Raw genomic sequence first — 22980 nt, 5'->3', positions numbered from 1 at the left:
TTCCTGGTCTAGTAGGGAGTAACTTCATGTCAGAGAAGAATTCTTGCAGTGTGCTTGGAGTTCTCTGATATTGTGTCCTCCTGCACATATGCTGTTATTATGGTCTGTGGTTTAAACCCCATAAAGTGGTTCCTGACACCTCATATGCTAAACTGCCTTGTTGGCAAGCAAATATGAATATGATATTCCTTGCAAGATTGTTTTCCCTTCCCTGTTTTCCTGCCGTGCTCAAACCTGAGCAGTTATGTTGTCTTTGGGAATGCTGAGAAGCACCTTCTGTGTTTATATCTGCCCTGGGAGACTCTACAAAATACACCTGGAGCATTGTGTTTCAAGTTTTGACAAATGCTCAGGGCAAGTACCTTGGTGAAGGCTCTCCCAAGTCATTTTTATTAAAATGTCATAAGTGTCATTGAGTGCAATGAGGTTGAGGGTGGGGGGATTGAGGACAGGATGGGGACACATGACCACCACCATTTTAAAGGGAAATCAAAAGAAAACAATAATAACAACAAAAAGAATAGGATGGAAAGGATGGATTAATGCCTATGCAACATTATTGTAGGGATCTTCAAACAAGCTTCTAGGTCTATACCACAGAGCTTATCAGTGAAATACTAAGTCAGATCTGAAACAATATATCTGCATATTAAACCACAATTTACATCTAATCCTTGAAGAAGAGGTAAAAGTAAAACTAATTCTGCAAAAAAGTGTTATAATTAAATTCAAGGAAGAATTTTTGTTCTGGTAGTTTAAGACCATGAAGAGGTAATGTGAGAAAGTATTGATGGGCTGAAAAGGAGAATTTTTAGCATGAATATATAGCACAACAGCAAATTGCAATTAGCTGCTGCTCTCCCTGCAAAGCTGATTTGTAAATGTTTTTTTCTAGCACTAAATGAGAAAGAACCCTGCTTTGCAATTGCCCAGCTCAATAATCATAATTTTAAACTTGAAAAAGCAGAGATGCTCTCAATTGCTATTTTCCTTTGGTAGGGTTTTAATGTATCTTTGAATTCCCATCTACAGGTTCCATGCTCACAGCTTCATTAGAATGGATTACACAAATTTTGTTAATACCAAGCAAAACACATCTCTGACAAAGCATTTAAAAATGGTGCCTTTTGAAGTAATGAAAATTTGTTTTCTCCTCCTTGTCCCAATATCCCCTGTTTAACTCAAAAATTATTCTCAAACAAGTCTTAATAATAACAACATTAAAACTTTGAAAATGAAGTGCAAGAACAAATTACAATATAAAATTACCTTCAGATAAGAAATCTGAGCAGATACCTACAGGGCACGAATCCTGAGGAAACAGCCCTGAGTAAATATCTGCTGAAGGGAAGCAAATGACTAGCAGAACTCACCTGCCATTCCCTCAGCTTATTAGAATTGCATACAACTTCTACTTTGTTCTTCAAGGATGTCCAAGTCACATCAATCATAAAAAGGAAAAACCCAGCAATCTTTTCGTGCTGTCAGCTGAAATTTGAGAGAAGGGAGAGGTACTTAGCAGTTGTTATTAATACCTGTAAAGTTGTCAAACGAATTAACTGGTTCCTATAATATATGTCAGTCTAATGCCAGAGTTCCTACTCAACGTGGGTGTAATTATGGGAGGAGATACCAAAATTATTTACTCAGAGGAAATGCATGCTCTTGAATCCCAAGACAAGAAGAACTTCCTACAAAGATAATAGGTGTGCCATGAATAAGTTATCTTTAAGGATGAGGAAATGGGGAGCGTGGTGGGACGTAAAAGCTGTCTGAAGGAAAAAGGAGCATTTCCTGATGACTTAACTTCCAAGTTGGTTAATATCACTTCTGGGTTTGTCCAATAGTTGTGGGTTGGTTTCAGAGGGGTTTTTTTGTCTAATATTATCTCCAATACCCTCTGAAAAATAAAATTATAAGCTCCCACTAGAAACAAGTGTCTGGTTACCTGTTAAGTTAGCTCCATATATTAGTATTTCCCAAAAGTTTTATTTCAAAAAGAACTCAAAAACTAATAACCTTGAGTACTTTTTGTCAGCAAAAACTTTAAGCCTGTCTATTTTAACAACCATGACTGTATTTCTTTTTGGGTTTATGAATATATTTTTGTTGTTGTACCATCACTTTGTAAAAGAGTACGAGTAATAAAATTATGTAGTTTTGAAGAGAATTATCTGCTTAAGATTCTGCAGCCCCATTGATCATGTTTTAGCACTCAGTAAAGACTTAAAAATAAGTTAGTCTGAATTTTAAGTTACAGAGAAAGAAAAACCAACTGAAATAACAAAAGTTGAGCTCCAGCAGCTGTTTTTAAGGTTGATTTTACAAGACAGCCTTCTTTGTACCTTTCTGAGAAACTTTGCTTTCCTATTACAAAGACAAAAAGCACTTACTAAATGACAGTCATGCTAGCCCTGTCCCAGAGCCTTTCCCACGAGGCAGCAGTACACCTGGCACAGCACATCTCCACTTACATTATAATTCAGCACTTCTTCCTTCCCTTGGAAGTTTCCAGGATGTTCAGGCTGTCAAGCCTTGTTCCGGGAATCACCTCAAATGGGTTTGATTGCTGTCCAGAGCTACTTCAGTTGGTCTTTTTCTCTTTTCCTTAATTCATATTCCTTGGAAACCATAAGAGCCACAAGCCTCTGATGTTGCCCGGTCTTCACACACGGCCCTAGTGACAAACCGCATCGACCAGTTCTTAAGTTCGGGCGCTCGGTACTTACAGTGATTGCCTCAGATGTTACACATTGCTCCCACTGGCATTTGACTGTTTCCTTTCTTCTTCCGTGCTGCTCACACACGTAATTAAGTCTCAGAACACTTTTTCTGTCTTGGCTGTAACCACCTCCTTTGCCTCTGCATGGCACGCCCACAGTGGTGCTCACCGAGCCACCAGGACCTCTCTGGGACTGGCCTACATCCCAAACTGGCACCTGCCAGTCTCACCTTCACCACAGCAAAGCACCAGCAGCTGCTGTTGCAATCCCTTTGGAATGCAGCAGTCATGGTTCCTAAGTGAGTAATGACTAAACGTTGTCACAGGTGTTTTCCTAGCTCAATTCCACCCACCAGTCATCCAAAATCGTTCAAAATACTTTGTTCCTCTTTTCCCCTTGTATCAGGGTCTTGGAATTGCAGTTCAATTTGCTAACTTTCAGAGAAAACCTTTTAGGTTTTATTTATCTCCTTTATAATTTTTTCTACTGTTCATTTCCCCAGAGTAACTAAATGCACCTTACAATTGTCTTGTCAGTACTTTTTGCTACAAAGAGGCAAGCAATTTAAATTCCACAAAAAAAACCTCCCATGGCAGAATCTCCTCCATCAGTCTGTATTGGAGTTGTCTTTTACTCACACTCATTAACTTCATGTGTAGGGACTGTTGCTGGATTTAAAGGTTTCTCTCATTTCTGCTCATGCAATTCACTTGGCTTTAGCACAATCTGGGTGTTTCACACACACAAGAGATGTAAAAAGAAGTCATTTAGTGTATATCTGCATTCTAAACTCAAGGCTGTGCTCAAGCTTGAACTTCTGCTGTGGTTTACTGTAGCCCAGAGGAGGCCACAACATGATCAGAGGGATGGAGCTCCTTTCCTGTGAGGAAATCCAAGGGAATTTGGTTTCTTCAGCCAGGAAAAAAAGAATTTGGGTGATCTGATTGTGGCCTGCCAGTACCTGAAGGGAGCCTACCAGGAAGATGGAGAGAGACTTGTAACAAGGGTGTGGAGTGAAGGACAAGGGGGAATGCTTCAAACTGACACAGACTAGGTTTAGATTGGATATTAGGGAAAAAATAATCTCTGTTAAGGTGCTGAGGCCCTGGCACAGGTTGCCCAGAGAAGCTGTGGCTGCTGCATCCCTGGAAGTGTCCAAGGCCAGGTTGAATAGAGCTCTGAGAAACCTGGTCTGGTGAAAAGCCTCCCTGCCCACAAGAGGGGCATTGGAACCAGATTATCTTTGGGGTCCCTTCCAACCCAAGCAGTTCTGTGAATCTGTGATTTACACAGTGAGACCTCTTGGCAAGCCTTGAGGAACACCAGGAGAAAAGAGGAGGTACCACTGTGGGCTCCTTGCACAGCCTCTCTGTAGCTCATCCCATTTGATGTCCAGCGTGGTCTCACACTGACATCCTGTGATGGCAGCAGGAAAACAGGGTGGCTGCAAGTGCTCTGCTACAGCAATTTTGCTGGCTACAAGGACAAAAGAACTTTATAGCCACCCTGAGCTTGGGCTCCTCAACAGTGAGAAGTCCTCGTGACAAGTCACAGTACCCTGTTTAGTGTGGTGGAAGCTGGGGTACAGAATTAAGATTTTATTGCTTCCTGGCCCAACAGTGCCAGAGCAGCAGCCTGTCTTTCCCTCCTCTTCACCTACACAGTCGTTTTCAGTCAGAGCTTGAGTTACTGTTACACAGTTATTGCCCATAAACCAAGGCACTCACTGGGCTACACCTACTTCACTGGAACCAGCCTCCCATAAAGGGTTGAAGTTTGCTTTACTAAACTCAAATCTAAGAGCTGACACAATCTATAGGGAAGAATTCCTAACTCTTCTCAAGTAAAAATACCCTCAGACTTAAGATTACCCTGCCTTTTATTCCCAAAGAAGACTTTCAGCAAGTTCAAAATATCAACATTCTAAAATATGTACAAAATATGTACGCTGAGCTGGGCAATTACCCCCATGTGTTTGTTGAATGGCTCTCCAATTGGACACCACCCAAATTCCTGTTGAACATGTCCTGTACCTCATTTGGTCACTGTGACTTACCAAAAAAACCCCAACCCCCCCCCCCCAAAAAAAAAAAAAAAACCCAAACAAAAAAAAAAACACCAACCCACTAAACAGAAAAAAAAGAAACTGTCAGGATAGTTTGTAGCAAAGAAGACAAAGCTAAAAAACATAAATTGTGCAAGTCATCCTCACTATGTTGTAGTATCACAGTTTCAGTAAGGAGAAACACTTTGGAAGTGTATAAAAGTCCTCTGGATAAGGCTTTTAGTAAGTAACAATGAGTTTATGAATGTGTGTGCAGAGGCATCTGGAGCCAGGAGGAATTAATTCCAAAGAAAGCCAGACATAAATCAAAGACTCTCTAAGTAGAAGGTAAAATGTTCTTTTTAATAACATGGATATTCACAATAGTAAATGAACAATAAACCATTACTCAGTTTATTTAAAATTACAGTGTAAAATTGCAATGATATGGTGTTGGTGACCCTTTATCAGAGGAAATGAAGATTTGTTTTGCTGATTATCTCATTGTTTTCTATACAAGATTTCTTGTCACATTTTGTTCAGTTTATACACACACAGACCACTCCTTGTATATCTTCATGTTAGTTAATCACATTTACCATCTTAAAGGTCTTGATATCTGCAAATTTATCACAGGAGAAATTAACAAGTAGATGTTTGGGACCCGCCTCAGAAGGGATAAGTTTGAACTTGGTACTGGATTTCTCACTGGCTTTCAGTGGTGGTATGCTAAAAAAAAAAGGAAACAGAGGGAAAATATAAGTCAAAAACAGGCTCATGCATCATGCTTCAGTTTCTTCACTCATCACCTTCCACCTGGAGTAAGAACTTTTATCACTTCAAAGTAAGATGGCCATGAAAAGACCACACATGGCTTGACTATCTAATAAGTATTTAAAGACTCAAATCCATACATTAAAGGCTCTCACAAATTCATTATGCAGTAACCCAGATAAGCCCTCAAAGGGGGGCATAATAATATGTGTGATAAGATTTCATGCAGAACAGAGGGTGTAAAACACATCATTGAATGATTGCAAAAGAATAACCAGAGACCATTCAGAATGTTAATATCAGCTCTTGAATTAGAATGCAGTATAGCACCAAGGGAACCTCAGTGTTTACAGAGCAGGAAATTCTGAATGCAAGTTAAAATGTTTTACACCGTGTGTTTTGTAACTCCTGGAAACTTGTTCATGTTTTTCCCTTACCCTGACATATTGTCTTGTCTTGCCTGAGGATAAAATTGTGTAGGATAGACAACAGGAGGTTGGTAAATTCCCTCAGGAGAGCTTATAAATGATGGGATGAACCATTCCTAATTGCTCAAGTGCAAATGGCAATGTCAGGTTGCTGTGTTTGTTTGTTTGTGTTTGTCTATGCATTCAGCTAAAGAGCATGTTCCTGTATCCCAGGTATTTTCCAGAAATAACTGCATTTGTGAGGATATGCTGAAATTTTTGTGCAGTCTGAAAATTTAATCTTTTTGTTCCAATTATGAAATACTGAGGGAAAAAGGGCAGAAAAATTACAAAATCACCAAAGCATATAATAGGCAACTGGGATCTATACTAAAAAAAAAAAAAAAAAAGGGTATTTTATTCCAGTCTTCTCAATCACTATCTCAACATCATCAAATAGTTTCCTGACTGTGCTTACTAATCTCCCAAGATAACTATTTTGTAGAGTTCTGAAAGCAGAGCTTGAAAATTAGTGTGCCTGTAGCTCTCATTTTGGAAAAAGCTGCTTGTCATGGTTTAGTCTGTTCTTCAAAAACTATCCTCCTCAAACTGTGATCTGCTGTATCTGGAAAAGCTGAGCATGGAGCAGACCTGGCTTTGTGCTTTTCAGAGGTCCCACCCTTTGAGATCACAAGCTGTGTCTAAGCTGTATTAATTTTGTTCCCAAAGCTGAGACACTGCTGTATCTGCTTTTTACATGTATTTCTACCTGTTGGACATAAATACAACTTGTTTACAATGCTGTGCACCCAGACTGGCACCTGCAGTCCATTTAATAAAGTGAAAAAAATATCCTGGTTGATATATGCTGTAATTTGGGTAAGTATGGACAGAAATAGTTGTGAATCCTATTGTTGGCCTTTGATCATAACAAGAAGGTGCAACCTGTCTGGCCTACAGCAGGATAAACAGCCTCAGCAACATTTATAGCTTGGGTAAGCATGATTTTTTTCTCTGGAAGTGTGTGGTCCTGCTAGATAGGCAGGAAAACAAGTTCTGTCCAATTATGACAGCAATTATTTTGACCTCCCAAACCATGGAGCCAAAGCCCAGCCTAGATGAAGAGCTGGTTCATCACTGTGTGCTCATAATCTGTGCCTCCCAGCTTACAGCTAGAAGAAAATGATGTCTCATCCCACAGTTCAGTTCCAGCTCATCCATGCCCACATTCTTGTGTGTTTGATAGCAGGAGATGTTTCTGGCACTCACCGTAGCTCCAGGATCCCTTGGAGCAGGTCGCTGCCCTCCACCTGCAGCACACAGTCTTTCACCTCCTCATTGATAGGATTGGTAAATGCCACCTCCACAAACACCTCTTTGTTCACTTTTGCTTCACCAAGTACCTGTGCAGAGAAAATGCTTGTGAGGCCAGGTTCTCAGTGTTCTTTTCTAGCTGAGCCTTTCCAGGAGTCAGAAGAGGAGATATTATGAGAGGCTGCAGTGAACCATGGCAGAATTTTTGAATGTGAGCAGAGCATTTCTTTCAGGGAACAAAGTGCTCTCAAAGAAGTACCTTTCCCTTTTCTCTGCCTCTGCAGTTACAACAAATGGAATTTACCTGTATGTCGATGCCAGGATTGTCCAGGGTGATGTTTCTTTTCACAAGCACTTGAATCCCATCTTCTACATGACATAAAGCTGTGACCTGGATTGTTTTGTCTGTAGTTAACTGCTGCTGGTATTCAGGATACTTTATCTTAATGGGAAATTGTTTTTCTGGAAGGGAAAAAAAAAAGGAATTGGTACACGCTTTTATAAGCCCACAGAGCTTCACATCCAGCATTAGTATTTTCCTTTTATGCTTGGACTTGGACTAGGAGGGCCTTCAGCCATCACTGCCAAAATTAATTAATTAATTAATGCAAATCTATCTGTTTGCTTTAGATAGATAGTGATTTCTTTATTGTTATCCCTTCTCCATTCACTATTCCTGTATTGTTTGGCTTGTTCTCCCCCCTGTTGCTCTGAAAGATGCAACAGCTGGAGTTTAAGGAGTTTCCTGGTACCTCTCCAGAAGTTAAATTACATATTAAAGAAATGAATTATTATTTCTGCTTCTCGCTAATGCCTTGAATTCTAAGATTAATACAAGACAGTGTCAGTTGTGATTCAATGATCTTTCACCTCATGTTGGAGATGCTGACACATCTCTTAACCCAGGCTCCTAATAGTAACATTTTCCAAAATGTGAAAAGCACTTGGGGACATGGCAGTGTGAAACATGCCTCGTTAATGCATGTGTAATGTAATATTTTTCTCAGCCTTTTCTACCCAGGGATTTAGGATTGCAGTTTGTTAGAGCTTTTTCCCCCCAAGCTGAGCAGCCTCCAATGCCCTTTTACAGATAAAACCATTATGATTAAAAGGTATTTGAAAAATTACCTTCCTTTGGGGCCAGAGTGACAGATATGGAGTCCTTCCAGATCTGATTAACTCGTCTTCTAGTATACAGAGTACTCCATGCAGTCATATTTACATTTACAGTCTTAGCATCAGACTGCAAATTTTCAAGAACCAGAAGGAGGTTGAGATCTTTGCCAACTTCTAAAGAGCCAGCCACCTTGAATTTTCCTGAGATGTCAGGCTTCTGTTCAACTTCCTCCTGTTTTGGTGCCGTAGGATCAAATTTATCCTCAAGTCCTAGCTTCTTACGGGCCTTTTTAAAAATCTCTCTTTCTTTTGCAGAGCCTGTCAGGGAGAACCATGAAAATTATCCTCAACAGTTAGCATGCATCTCTTATTTTACATGGCTGCTAGAGAGAAGCTAGCCAGGAGATAGTGTCTGTGCTTAGAGATAGACAAGCCCTCTGTTTTCCACAGCCATACCTCATTTTCTGCATCTGCAGTCAGTAACATCACTGTCCTTCTAATAACATGTTTTTAAACATAAAGTCGTAAGTCTAAAGTTCCTCCTTTCCCATTTCTATCCCTTTTTATGGCTATAACATTTAGAAATGTGAATTCTTATTTGCTAGCACAGAGGAAGGCCCAAATGTTGGGGAAGGCTGATGGCACTGTGTGGTGGGTTGAGTGTGGCTGGCAGCCAAGCATCCACCCAGCCCCTCACTCCCCTTTTCCATAGGAGGGGAGAAGGCTCGTGGATTGAGGTAATGACATTTTAACAGGAGAAGCAGAAGCTGCTCATGAGCAAAGGAAAAAGAGAAACATAACATGGGGATGATCAGACCTGAAGGACTGGGAAGGTGCTGTGCTCTTGCCCCTTTTGAAAGAGTTGCTTTTCCTGGGCCTAAGTGTGGATTTAGCTCAGGTTCCTGCAACAGACCTTTTATCCTACAGACAAATAACTGGGCTGTAGCCTAATTCTCACTAAGCAGAGGCAGACTGCATGTCAGCAACAGGCAGAGGGAACAGTGAACACTTTATTTGGAGATAACTTGGATTTGACTTATTTAGGTGCCACAAAGCAGCTCCATATCAGAAAGGGCAAGGCGGCTGTTTGGTTTTTTTTGCTCAGTACCTTTTCTCCCCTTTTGTGTAGGAATTTAATAAATCAAGTGTAAATTCTGCTCCTACTTTATAAATGCAGTAAGAGACTCCTAACTGAAAATTTATATACTTTTTGGGAATGAAGCAGCTGTGATCAGAAGAACCAGTGGGTTTACTTACCTTCCTCATATTTATAATCCCTGGTGACATCTACACGATTATCTCTACCAACTGCCTTTGTACTGATGGAGGCACCAATTTCTGTAGACTTAGAGAAGATCAAAGTTTTCTTTCCAGTTGCAGAGTCATAATTCCAGTACATACAGTCTGCATTCACTTCTGCAAACACAAATGGGCCGTCGTAGTCCAGATCTACTTCTCCTTCTTTGATGGCGTGTTGTGAGGCAGGACCACACTGATAAATTCCTACAGCATCAAGGAAAAGGAATTTAGGCACAATCTTTGACAGTAAGCAGATTATTAGACAGATATTTATCACTGACTCCTGAATTGCCCAGTGCTGCTGTTCCATTCAAGCCCTTTCATCCACATAAACCCTCATACAAGGCCAGTCATCAAGGTATCTTGTGTTTATTCTGAAAGTACACTTGATTTATTTTATATTATCCCTTAATTTTCAATAGCATTTGATACCTACATTGGAAATATAGGAATTGCTGTAAAAATTGCTCCTGGAATTCTACTTTCTTTCTTGGCATCCACAGATGATCTGAAGCTTTTCTAATGCAACCAATGAAGTATTTTCTTCTGCAACTGTTTCTGAGCAGATTGACAAATTGCTTTTACAGTGATTTTTCTTTTTCCTTCTCTCTAAAAGTGACTGATTTTATAAATTTTCAGCATTACTCCTGAAATAAAATTTGTGTACCTCCACTTTCTTCTTGGGGAGTTGCATCCAGAACTTGCCATCCACTGTATGAGGGGCCCAAGTCGTTGCGTGTAAACCAGCTTTCATTCCAGACATGGAAATTCCTGTGTGCAAGAATGAACTAAGTAAGCTACTAGTATGTATTTATGGATTCCTGTCCACCTCCTTTAATCAGCCATCTTAGTTATGTGGATTAAATGCCTTTATTTGCACAGTTCTTACCTGAGACTCACCCTTCTACCCTGACCCTTAATACATTAACTAGAAAGGTGCTGAAAATTGCATTGGGGAAAAATATAAATGTTCAAGGGCAGAAAACAAATTGGTGAAGTTATAAAAAACGCCTTGAGCCTATTCTTCTCCAAAAACTTGGAGCCAGTGCACCTCCTTAGTTTTAGCTTTAGGTTTCCTTCTGGCACAATGCTACAGTTCTACATGTCACATGTAAATAAAAAGGGTCCAGAACAAGAAGGGGAGTAAACAAGACAGAAACTGGGGGACTACTTCTGCTCTTTGCTGAATGCAAGCTTGTTTGAGCTGCTTTTGATGCTTAATAGAGACAGTAGTTAAATTACTTTCACTGCAAATGATGCCACTGCAAGAAAGCTGGTTCTGTTGAACTTTCACAGTTTAATGTGAACTGGTTCTGAAGAATAGTTTCAAACTAGGTTAAGTTGCCTCTGTTTGATACATCCAGTGCAATATTGTATATTTTCAGCCATCTGTGGCATCACAACTGTAATTTTGCCTGCCCTGGCTTCAATTAGCTGTTGTAATTAGTGTCACAATTCTTTGTTTAACTGAGAAAGGGTGAAAAAACCAAGTCTTGTAGTATTATTCTGTAGTATTTTTTATTGATCCTCTGTGTGTGTGTAGTAGTTTTAAGGCAATTTTTCAGAAGATAAAGCATTTGTCATTGGAATCTATGCCCTGGAGACACTGTAGATATTGATAAGCTCTACTATTAAATATTGAGGCTTACCACACGCTGTCAGCTCCCCTCTCCAAATGATTTCCATCTGCATCATAAAACTCATCCACACGCAGATTTCCATCTGCATCGTGGGCAGAACTGAAGTTTGTAATTGTACGGGTGGGAATCCCCAGACATCTAAGCACTAAAGAGTGAAGAGAAAGCCACAGTCAGAAAGCAATATTTCTGCAGGTTTCATCTAGCATAGTAATGTGTTCAAAGGCTTCCATATAGGAAGTAATATTAGTGCTTCTTTTAATAGAATCTGTGCAATGTCAGTCATGTGCGTGACATAAAACATACCTGTAGTCAATACTGCTGCAAAAACCCAACATTGTCCATATTTAACAGGTTTGAATCCTGATTTCTTCCAGCTTTGCAGGATTTCACCACTTCCTGTCCAGCTGGTGGGATTTTTACCACCCTCATATTTTCCACTCCAGTTTCCTAGCACCACCCCTTGGTCATCATTGGCGTTGACCTGAGAAGATATTCACTAAATTTATGATGAGGTAGATTAAGAGTTTACAACCTGTCTGAAAGGAGCCTGGGAGTTACAGCAAATGCCATATTGAATTTGAGCCAACAGTGCTCTCTCATCAAAAAAGGAAAGCTCACAGTAGGCTGCACTGGGGAAAGTGTGACCAGGAGGTTGAGGGAGGTTGTTAACCTCCTTCAGTTATCCCTAGCAAGGCTCTGCCAGCAGTCCTGTCTCTAGTTTTGGGTCTCTCATCTCAAGGGGATGTTGAGACACTGAAGAGAACCCAGGAGGGAGGGCCGCAAGACGGTCAGGGGTCCTGCATCACACAATCTACAGGGAGAAGCTGAGGGCACTGGCCTAGTTCTGTCTGGTTAAGGAGGGTGGGGGTGATGTAAAACCAGCTTACACCCATTTCAATGTGTGTTCTAACTAATCTTTCTCTTTTATGTACCAAGAGGCAACAGCAGAAAGCTGTAGCTTGGGAAAATCATATTTGACATAAGAGGCAAATTCCTCATTAGGAGGGTAGGGCAGCTCTGGACTGGTCACCCACAGAGGCCACAAACCCTCCTTCCTAGGAGAGTTTCAAACCAGCCTGGCAAATCCATGGCTGAGCTGATCTAGTACCTAGTAGTTCCACTTCAAATGGGTGGCTGGACTAAAGACCTTCAAGGAGCTGTTCCCTCAACCACCCCAATCTTATATTTTCAGTTTGACTACTGGATATCAACGTGATAAAGTATCAGAACTATCCCAGAGGAGATAAACCTGGTGGGCTCAGATCAGATGACCACGTAGCCCACACTTCACCACCCACATGGTCTGCTGCATACAGACAGTGGCCTAAAATTCTCTATGAAGAGAATATTCATATTTACTTTCCCTGACTACTTTTAGAGGACACAATAGTTTAGTTTGCACTTTGTGAAGCTGTTGCTTACCATGGCACTGAGAACACGGCCCAGGTACCTGGGGTCATGTCTGTGAGATACATCAGTGATAGGGTCCTGACGGTAGTATAGGCTTCGATCCAATATGGACAGGCAAATATTGAGGATGTCTCCTTGAAACTGTGATATAGAAAGAAATCAGTGTTTTGAAAACAGAGATTACTAAAAATCAGGATGCAGACAGCCATATTATCGGTGATATTTTTGCCCAATGTCCAGGAGGAGTGATGAGGAGGACTCAATCTTATCAGAAGGCTAATTAATTACTTTATTATACTATGTTATTCTATATTATATTACACTATATTACATTACATCTAAACTGAATCTGCACAAGCACCCAACTCAACTGCCCAGAATCTTGTGACTGTCTGCTGACCCACAGTCTGCACACGCTTGGCCCTGAGAGGCCAAGGAAACAAACCACCATCACTCTGGGTGGACAGTCTCCATATTGCATTCTGCTTTGGCACAACACAGGAGCAGCAAATGACATAAAAATTGTTTTGATCATTCTTTTCTTTGCTTCTTTCAGGTTCAGAGAATGTGAATCCCACATCATATTAGTGTTCAATGGGGTTTTTAAATCACTGATCGAAGAGCTGCAGAACTCAGCCAGGCATTACCATGTAAAACTGTGGCCATAACAAACTCTGAAGATCAGAACTCACAGAGCTTTCAAAAACTTGGAACTTGGACTTGAGGCCTCAGCATTGCTACAGTACTTTACTAAGTTAAGGCTACAAAGTCTTAGTAAAGATATTAATGTTTGTGCTGGCTGCTCTTCCAAGGCAGAACAGGGAATAATAAATTACAAATCCTCATATTGATCAGTGAAACAGGGCTTGGCACAAGTGCTGATTGCAACACCAGAGTCCTGCACTTCAGAGATGTATGCAATGAACTGGAAAAAGCAAATGACCCAGTTCATGCAAAAACAATGTCTGGTGTTTCAGTGCTACATTTACCTGGCCAAAGTTCCATCCAAAGCTGCTGATATGATTTTTATTGCCTGCAAAAATGATGCCAAACTCTTCTAGCACATATTCCTCACACTCAGCCTTGTTAGGCAGGAACACATCATCACCTGAAAAACCAAAACAGAGAGATGTACAGATACGACAGGCAAAATAAAACAAAACCTCAGGAGTTTTGCTCTATAAGGCAAGAGCTCTCTCGATCTATAAGGGTGCTTGCAGATATCCACCCTTTGCTGTTCTTGGTGCTATAAACAGATTGTGAAACTCAGGATCTACAATTAGAGAAAGGGGTGGGAGGTGTCTGAGTGAAGATGGAGGTGTGACACTGCCAAATCTGTGAGAAAATGGTAAATATGACTCTTTTCCTGGTTCTGCAGAGGCCAGACACACTCTTCTAAACTTGTGCAGAAGTAGGGTAGCTCTGTCCAAAGCAGAACCTTATCTTTTAGAGCAATGAGCTCTCCAGTATGTGCATGCTACAGAGCTGATTCTATGTACCAGAAGGTCCTAAGAAACTGTTAGACACCTTTTTTTGGTCACTGATCCCTTATGTTGTCAATTTTCAGCTGCTATATTAAGGTATAGATCAAATGGAGAAGCTGCAAATATGAATGAAGCTAAAAGCAACATAGGTCTTTAGAGGAAATTTGACATATTCATACCTGAAGACCAAGGGTTAAAAAGCAGAACAAAAGTGCCAAGACTTTGTGGAGAGGAGCTGCCAGTTTGGACACTCAGCCTGTAACGTCCAATGACAGCATTGTGTGGGCTGGAAATGGAGATGCTCACAGAGCTGGAGCTGCTGGACTGCAGAACTGCACTCCAGCCCTCCTTGCTCACGGTGCTGGAGATATCAAACGTGGCCAGGGTCTTGGTCGCCTTTGAGGGTTTTGGACCTTTCAAGAGAAACAAATAACAGTTTTTTCCCATGCCGTGCTGAAATAGAGATTTAGTCATCAATGAACTCAGCAGGGATGTAACCCTCCCATCCCTCCCCTCAGGTGAATTTGTGCCATATATTGGCAACTGGAGGAAGCTGTGGCTGCTGGCTGGGGTAGGAGTAATACAACAAACACCTCACACAGTTCCATGGCTGTGGGAATGAGCACGTTGGCTCTGAGGTGTTCTCTCGCTGCTCTGTAGTGCAGATTGGGCCAGGAGAATGTCCTGAGGCAGCATTACTCTCCCTGTGAAAGAAGCTGGGGGCCATACCTGTTTCTGCAATGAATATTAAGTTTTGCTCAGGCCGTTCTGTTCCATTGAAGGTGATAGTGAAGGCCTGTCCTCTCCTCACAATCAGTTCTTCACTAGAAAATTTACTTGTGTGGTGTTCTCTTGCATTTTCTTTCAGATGCCAGTCGGTACTTGGCTGCGTTGCAGCTATGAAAAATGAGATGAGCAGAAAAGCTTGAGGGTACACCCAAAGAGGAAGAGCACAAACACACTCTGAAGAATTGCTTATTACTTTCTACAAGCAACTGGTACCCCTGTGAGGCTTCCACTAAAATTAGAAATAATTTATATGTGAGCATTTTTTAAAAGAGGCTCCATCTTGCATAGGGTGATAGAGGTTATCTGCATAATTAAATGTAGAAGCAGTAGTATACAGGGTACTAAAGATATACCCTGTACTAAATTAAAATCAGAAAGGCATGTAAGAGAAGAGAAACCTGAGAGAATTGAATATTTATGAGTTACTTGGATAAAAATCTGTCTGAACTCTATTAATTCTCCCCTTCTGAGATGGTGTCACCCTAAGACAGGCACAGCCTTGCTGCCTCTGAATGAGAAATAAAGAAACCTGACTGAGCTGAGAAACCCTGGGAATTTTAAGCCATGATGTGGTCTCTAGCCCCGTTATGTGTCACACAGCTGCCACTGTTGGAAGCACCTAACAGGAACATGCTGATGGACACTGGGCTGTCATTTAGCAGGGAAGAGATGGCAGAATTGGAGAGAGAGCACTCCTAAAATATGCTTTGGAATGCTCTTGCATGAGAACTGTGGCTTCAGAGGCCAGAGAATAAAGATCCAAGATTGGCTTGGATCTTACATCATCAGAACCTGTGCAGGGATTTCTAGTAGGAGATGGCTTGATGGTTTAAATGAAATGCAGAAGTGCAGAAGTGCAGAGGAAAAAGATTTTTTCTACCCCTGTGAAGAGGGAGATAGCAAAGAGTAAGAGTTTGGTGCTTCGGAGTGGAAAAATGTTACCCTGTGTCATTACTGAGTAAAAAAATCATCATCCTACATTCAACCAGGTTTCTTAATGTAAAGATTTTTTTACAGCGTGCTCTTAAATTTATCAAGTTCAGACAAGCCTTGAAATAACTACATTGGTAGTTTTAGCAATGTCCAAATGTAGAGGAACGTGGGTTTTTTACAGAATTGAGATGAGAAGCATAGATGATTTTTGAGGAACATACCAACTATTAAAAAAATCCTCAGAAACTCATCAGTGAAGCACATCTATTGTAGAACGAGCTGAGGGCTCAGGGAGTTTTGCCTTTAGAAAGGCAGGAGTTGGAAAAGCGACATGAGACCCTTTATAATCATTATTAAACTGGTCTGTTTGCATATCTAGAAATATTAGCATGTGAGCAAAAAACCCACCACAGCAACAAAGAAACTGCCAAAAACCCCCCAACCCCCCCAGTTTTTGTATCCTCTCTGCCTTAGCTTCAGATTTCAGCCCTCTCTGCTCAGTGTAGCCTTCCTCAGCCTTTGCAATTATACATTCCCAAAGTTCTGCTTTGCTTCTTTCACTTATGTCAGATCTGTCAGTCTGTCATTTGCATTTTTTTTTTGAAAATTCCAAATAGCTGCAGGTTTTCTCTTCTTATTTGCAAAATACTACATTTTTATGTCAGTTAAATACCTGTGCTGCCATATCTCATTCTGACAAGCTTGCTCTTCCCATGCACACAATAAATGAAAAAATGCAATTCCTGTGAAAATCCTTCTCCTGACTTTCAATGGAAGAATTTTCTTTTGCTTTTTTTTCCTTGGATCAAAATTCCTTAGAGAAGTTGTGACCTCTCAGTGTCCATGACAGAGCTGAATATAAAGGATGGACGTAAGAAGGTAACAAAGAGCATCACAGGATGGGCTTTCCCCTTGCTCACCTTGGCCCATATCTGATCAGTGTGTCCTCTGAAGCTTCCTCTGAAAGGCCTCCTGTACTTCTGCTGGCTCAAGGAATGACTTCCTTTGGTGCCTTTCACTTCTTTAAACTCTGTTTGCAATATTTCCTCTGGGGGTGGAGCTCGAGTAGCTGTCTTTGCCCCCAGCCTTGATCTGACCAGTGGGGCTTGGAGATTTCATTTTTAATTAATTTTTTTTTTTTCCTCTCTCAGTCCTCACGTCCTCATCTTGTTTCCTTGCAACTTAACATGTGAAGTTTGGGCAATATTCATTCCTAACATTCTGACAACTTGTTAAAAGTTTTTTAATATATTCAAAAATATAAGAACTTTCAGCATTTAGCTGCTTTTCTTTCTGTTGTAGTGCTAAAGTTCTAGGAACAACATACCTTCTTGCAAAACACTATTTTTAATTTTAAATACTCCATGAGCAATATTGACAGGGACTTTAAATTAATTCCCTAAATCTGTTGTTTTAGAGCTGCTTTTTCTCCTCCCTGCATTGTACTAATTGCAAAACAATGACCAAGCTACTGTTTCTGACCCAGGTCCAATCAGGGCCAAATTTAAAGAACCAATTTTTCATTTATCACATAGTTGCTGTTTAACCCTGTTCCACAGACAAGCACTCCATGTCATATTTGACTACAGTGACAACAAGCAAGTATATTTGTGACTATTTTGTGATAAAATATCTATCATTGCTTTCAGCTGGTGCTCTACTATTTTTCATAAGACATCTCTGACCATGCTACTGGCAAAGCCAATTTCTGCCCAAAAATCTTCCACTTAACTTCAAGGAGGGTGAATTTTGCTTATGCTTCGCAGGTGGCTCCACTTTGTGTTAGGAAAGAGAGAGACTAATTCTGATACTTTTATGAAACAACCTGTAAAATGTGATGAATTCAATGCACATCTTACAGATGCCTCTCAGTGACACCCATCATGCTGGACTGGGCACAGCTGTACACGTTCCCAAATTCATAATTTTAGTTGGCTGGGCTTGGTTTTCAGGAGCCAAATTGTTCTGTTTTCTGGTTTGGATCATGTTTGGAACATCCAGAATTGAAACTTGCTCAACCCATTTCATATACAGACATGTTTTGTTCATGTATCTTATCAATGGTGCTGTTAGAAGAAACATTTTTTAACTGGCTATAATTCAGACTGTTACCTTGACTCTCTGTCCATTAATTATATTAATCTTAACAGGGACCACAGTTTTATAGCTTGCAAAGCCCAACTGTGATTTTAAAGTGATAAGACTGATTCTTAAATTTAAAACAATTAGAGTTTTTTGATGTTAAGACATAGTCTCCTATCTATACTTTAAAAATACTGTTAAATATCACACAAACAATATTCGGAATAATTTTAACATTTCAGCCTATCCTTGGGTACACAGCAAACCATTTTTCTTTGACAGGGAGGTTAGTTACTGTTGAAAGAGAAAGAGCAGCAGTCCATTCGTTCTGGCAGACAGTATGTCAGGAAGAACAAGTTGTGGCTGTTGTGTCAGCTTCTGGTGTTTATTCCTAGCTCTGCCTCAGTTGCCTTGCGGGCCTCTGGTGTGCTTTGTTTGTAAAACAGATGAATGATACATACTGGACCTTTGGATTAAAGATTATGGACAAAGGTTGAGAATGAGGGTTAAATTAATGAGAAATATTAACACTAGTCAGAACATGCAGTCAGCCAAGCACAATGCATCTGACCCTGGCAGCCTCTTTGCCAAGCTGTGTTTGCAGGGCTTGGATGGTGGCTGTAAATGTAGGGACTGCACAGGCAGGTGCTTGAAACTCTGTGGGTAGCAAGAGAAGACTCTTGGACCTCAGAAAACTGAAGTTAGGAACCATGTTAGTATATTGTTTCATGTACCCCAAAGGAGGTCAAAAGAATCATCTTTTGAAGACGGGTCCAGTCATATAATTCATAACATCCTTTTCCAGTAATACCCAGATTTTTTCCCTCACCAGAGTAACTGCTAAAACAATGATTACATAGGACTAAGAGTTTCAGCACTGAACAGCGAAGGACATATTCGTTAACAGGCAAATTCCCCTCAGTAAACTCCTTTCTCTTCTTCTTTCCAATATTTTCTTTCACGCCAACTCTGTGTGAATCCTCAGTGATACTTGAATTTTATGGAATGTCATCTATTATTAATTGTCCTTTTGTTCAGGATGAGAAATTACTGCCTATAAGAGTCTATCTGCTTCCATCTTCTCTCTGAGCACAGCTCTTCTTTAACATATCCCTAAAGCACCATGCTGCAACCTCATGACCATGACTCACTGGGACCGCCTCAGTGGACTCGATGATCTTACAGGTCTTTCTCAACCTAAATTATTCTGATTCTCTGATTCAGTATCCTGAGAAGTCTGGGCTATTTTATCTCTTATCACATCCCGGTTTTGAATAATTAAGCAAGATATTCCATCAGCAACCCTCACTCCTGCTATCCTAGCTACAGGAATTCAAGTGGTTTTCTACAGCTATGCTTTATTGGTGACCCACACTAGGGAGAGACCTGGGACACTGGTGTGGACTGACTCACATCAGCACTTTTCTGGACTAGAACCACCTGACAGACAATGGTCAGGCCTGTATGGGAAAATATTTGACCAAGATCTCTTCTGAGCCTTACATATTGTCCAAGACACTTCTCATTTTCTGTCTCTGTCTTCCACTCACATGCCTTAACAGCAGGAGCATTTGGAATGGAAGCCTGAAGCCTTCCTGAAGTTCCTGACTGTTCCTGAAGTTTGCCAACAACCTTTCTTCCTTTGAAGGCAGCAGATAATTGGCACAATCCCCTTCCATGCTGTCTGTGTAAGAAGGGTATCCTGTGAGCTCATTCCAGATGAGATGGCTTGTTCAGAAGGGAGGCTGACAGTGATACAATAGTGACATGCACTGATATGTGACCTTCAAAAACTCCCATGGGACCAGGACACAGGAATAAGCCAAACTGGCAGTGCACAGACTGGGATGAACCTCTGCTGGACTCTCCTGACAGCTCCCACATCATCACACAGCACCTATTATGTACAACCTATGATATCTCACAGCACCTATTATGTACAACCTATGATATTTAAATCTATTTCCCTCGCTCTCCCACTTATGCACGTATGCCTTCCATTGGAATGGAATAAAGGCATTATTTGGCAGCTTTAACTTCCAGCTGCTGCTGCACACTCATCATCCAAGAACAGCCCAGTGCAGGCTCCATCACCGCCCTGCTCTGCTCCTCTCTGAGGATCCAGGGTGCTGGATCCAGGGTGCTGTCCCATTCTGCGGGCAGGCGCTCCCAGTGCTAATGCACAAACAAGATGCTTGCAGGTGTAACTCACGCCTTAATTGTAATGACACTGAAGCTTAAAAGTGACAGAAAGAAGCTGAGATAATTATTTTCAGTGTCAGACTGCGAAACAAGTTGTTAAATCCTTAGTAGCAATAGTGGTGCTGCAAACTATCAAAACCCTTTAAAAATCAGGCAAGCTTATAGGAACCTTTTAGGTGTGTTTCCCTTTTCTTTATGCAATACCTTCTGGATTCTGTTACAGCAGGTCCATTAGAGACTGGCCCACAAATGCATATTTTCTGTGAAAAAAGGTGTGTCTGTCTGCAGGATGTGTGTCAGGGGATGGGAGGAGTAGGGAGACAGGAAGAGAAGGAGTGAAAACAGCTCGGTGCACACACACCAGCACACAGACCCTCAGTTTTTTACATTAAAAATTGTGCATGGTACCATGAGGAGCATCTTTGTGCAATTCTGACATCTGCAGCTGAACCTGGGCTTGGGTATTTCTTGGATCCTGGGTATTTCACAAGCGAGTGCTGATCATGATCAGCAAATACCTGTTTGTTTGTTAAATCTGCATTAAATGCTTCTTGAGTTTCATGCAGTAAGAAAATTGTCGTTGAGAAAGATAGACTGCTGTCTGAAATTTCAAGAGGAAGTTTTGAGAGAGAGCCCTGCTAAAATGTTCTAAGTTATTGGCAAATCATTGCTTAAAAGGAAGTGTTACAATACAGAAACAAAATTGGTTTGTGGCTTTTTCCCCCATTGCTGTACCTGAAGGTTTTAACTGTCCACCTTACTGTACTTTACTTTTGTTAAAAAGAAGGATTTTTCTACTCAGCCCAGTATTTCAGCTTCACCTATTAAATTGTGTTTTGCCATTTATTTAAGTTCTGCTCAGAGGAGGAGATTTATGAAGGAATCTACAGCCCTATGCTGATTGCATGGACCCAATTCCCTCCTAGCCTCAGTTCTGCTCTTAAACAAGTAAACACATAGATGGTATCACACTTAGCAGCTGCACTGAGATAGTGATTAATTAACCACCATCAGGCCAGGCAAACAGCAGATGCTGTGAGGGATTCTGGCAAAAGGTCAAAACAATACCAGGAATTATTTCAAATAATAAATGTATGGACAAACACTTGTACTCTAAGAGTTTGTGCAATCACTTCTCCAGAACTGTGAGAAGAGGGAAAACTGCATGAGGGGAAAACAACGCATGTAATTTCTGCACTTGAGCCCCTGATCTGTGCACGGTTGTTTTTTATTAATTTCCTGAGCTTTTCAAGCCTAAGACACATAAAGCCAGCACAGCATGTGCTCTGCCTAGGATGGGTAAAGGAGCATCATCTTAAACTCAGGACTCACTTTATGTATTTATGAAGGGGACCTAGAAGAAAGTTGGGAACAAACTTTTAGCAGGTCCTGTGCAATAAGGTTGGGGTTTTAAACTGAAGGACTCACTTTAGATTAGATAAAAGGAAAGTTTTTACCACTGAGGGTGGTGAGGCACTGGCACAGGTTGCCCAGGGAGGTGGTAGATGCCCCATCCCTGGAAAAAGGCAAGTCAGGGTGGATGGGGCTCTGAGCAACCTGATCTGGTTGCAGATGTCCCTGCTCATGGCAAGGGAGCTGGAGCAGATGGCCTTTAAATATCCCTTCCAAATCACACTATTCTGTGATTCCATACATTGCTATGCAGCAAGTGCCAGCAAGTCGGGTCTAAGTGAGTACATGGCCAGTCTTACTAAAAGATGTTGATTTCATTTCCTTCCCCCTAAGACTTCACTGCTGGACTTCTGCTAGCTTTGTTTGCATTTTAAAGTGTCTTTGCCTTTCCCACTAATTTTAAAAAATAGTTAAAATGGCATTACTGGCTCTGAATCTGCAGGAAGAAATTTAGTCCATAGTGTATCCTTTGTGTAAGAATTTCCATTAACACAAGATTCATTCATATGCCACCTAATCTTTGATTCATTAAATTTTATGTTAAAATAAAGTTTGCACTTTGCCATAACTTCTTCTGCTCTATTTTCAATTTTATAATATTTTTAATATTTAACTTCAGTATAGCAATGGATGGATTATCTTCTTGTGCTTCTTTGTGTCTTTTGTAAGATTCAGGAAAGAAAAACACTGAAACAACACATGCATAATTCTCAAAATGTTTTGCACTTCAAAAGTTCAGAGCCCTTTACAAAACAACCCCACAGAGAAAGCTAACACATGGTACATTATTCACTTTCCCATTCCATATGAACAAAAAGACTTCTTTTTTTTTTTTTTAAACTTACCAGCCATGCTCCTTTGCTCCTCTTTGCCTTGGACTTTGTATTGCTGTGAGCAACTGCAGACCTATATGATAAGACTTCAGGCTCTGGCTGTGTTGCAGCATTTATAGGGAAAACTTTAGGCCTGTCCTTCTGTTCAAACCAATTATAATTCACATTAGGTGAGTGAGGCAGGTAAGTCATACCAGTGGTCATGTAAACTTCCTAGTAACCCTATATTAGCTCATGGGTTATAAGACATTGGACTTGTGCAATTCAGGCCATTTATCCAGAAGGTTGATGAGATGCTTAGAAAAGCAGAGCATTTAATTGCATACCTGGAATCCAGAATTTCACATGCAATGATGCATGACTCGGCAAGGGATGTTTTTTGAGTCAGTATAAATTAATATCTCTTCCCAGTATGATCCAAAGTTGAGTATTCATGCAATAAAAGTATACATTCATAATCAAATTCATATGGTCCCCTCCCTATGAGTGTACTCATAAGTCTGGAAAAAAACCCCAG

At 40.7% G+C, this 22980-nt stretch overlaps 1 protein-coding gene across 2 annotated transcripts; it reads right to left on the bottom strand.

The window, feature by feature from the left end:
* Positions 1–4821: 4821 nt before the first annotated feature.
* LOC119710109 (protein-glutamine gamma-glutamyltransferase E-like) lies at positions 4822–22980 on the bottom strand. Of its 2 annotated transcripts, none has more exons than XM_038158730.1 (13): positions 22476–22980; positions 14941–15108; positions 14391–14624; positions 13717–13835; positions 12740–12868; positions 11621–11798; positions 11327–11462; positions 10345–10448; positions 9636–9881; positions 8391–8696; positions 7567–7724; positions 7218–7351; positions 4822–5496 (listed from the first exon to the last, which is right to left on the bottom strand). In XM_038158730.1, the coding sequence occupies exons 1-13, from the start codon at positions 22480–22482 to the stop codon at positions 5349–5351; spliced, it is 2067 nt and encodes a 688-aa protein (XP_038014658.1). In that variant the 5' UTR covers positions 22483–22980; the 3' UTR covers positions 4822–5348. The 2 variants fall into 2 exon arrangements, with proteins under 2 accessions (XP_038014658.1, XP_038014657.1); XM_038158729.1 differs by lacking the exon at positions 22476–22980 and adding an exon at positions 16854–17301.

This window comes from Motacilla alba, chromosome 20 (genome assembly GCF_015832195.1).
Source record: "Motacilla alba alba isolate MOTALB_02 chromosome 20, Motacilla_alba_V1.0_pri, whole genome shotgun sequence".
Taxonomy (NCBI): domain Eukaryota; kingdom Metazoa; phylum Chordata; class Aves; order Passeriformes; family Motacillidae; genus Motacilla; species Motacilla alba.
This window is presented reverse-complemented; position numbering and strand designations above follow the sequence as displayed.

Coding starts and splice junctions, on each gene's coding strand:
- LOC119710109 (XM_038158729.1), bottom strand. Junction 12,869..13,716: donor TTGGATGGAACTTTGGCCAG/GTAAATGTAGCA, acceptor TCTATATCACAG/TTTCAAGGAGACATCCTCAA. Junction 9,882..10,344: donor TCCCCAAGAAGAAAGTGGAG/GTACACAAATTT, acceptor TTGATGCTGTAG/GAATTTATCAGTGTGGTCCT.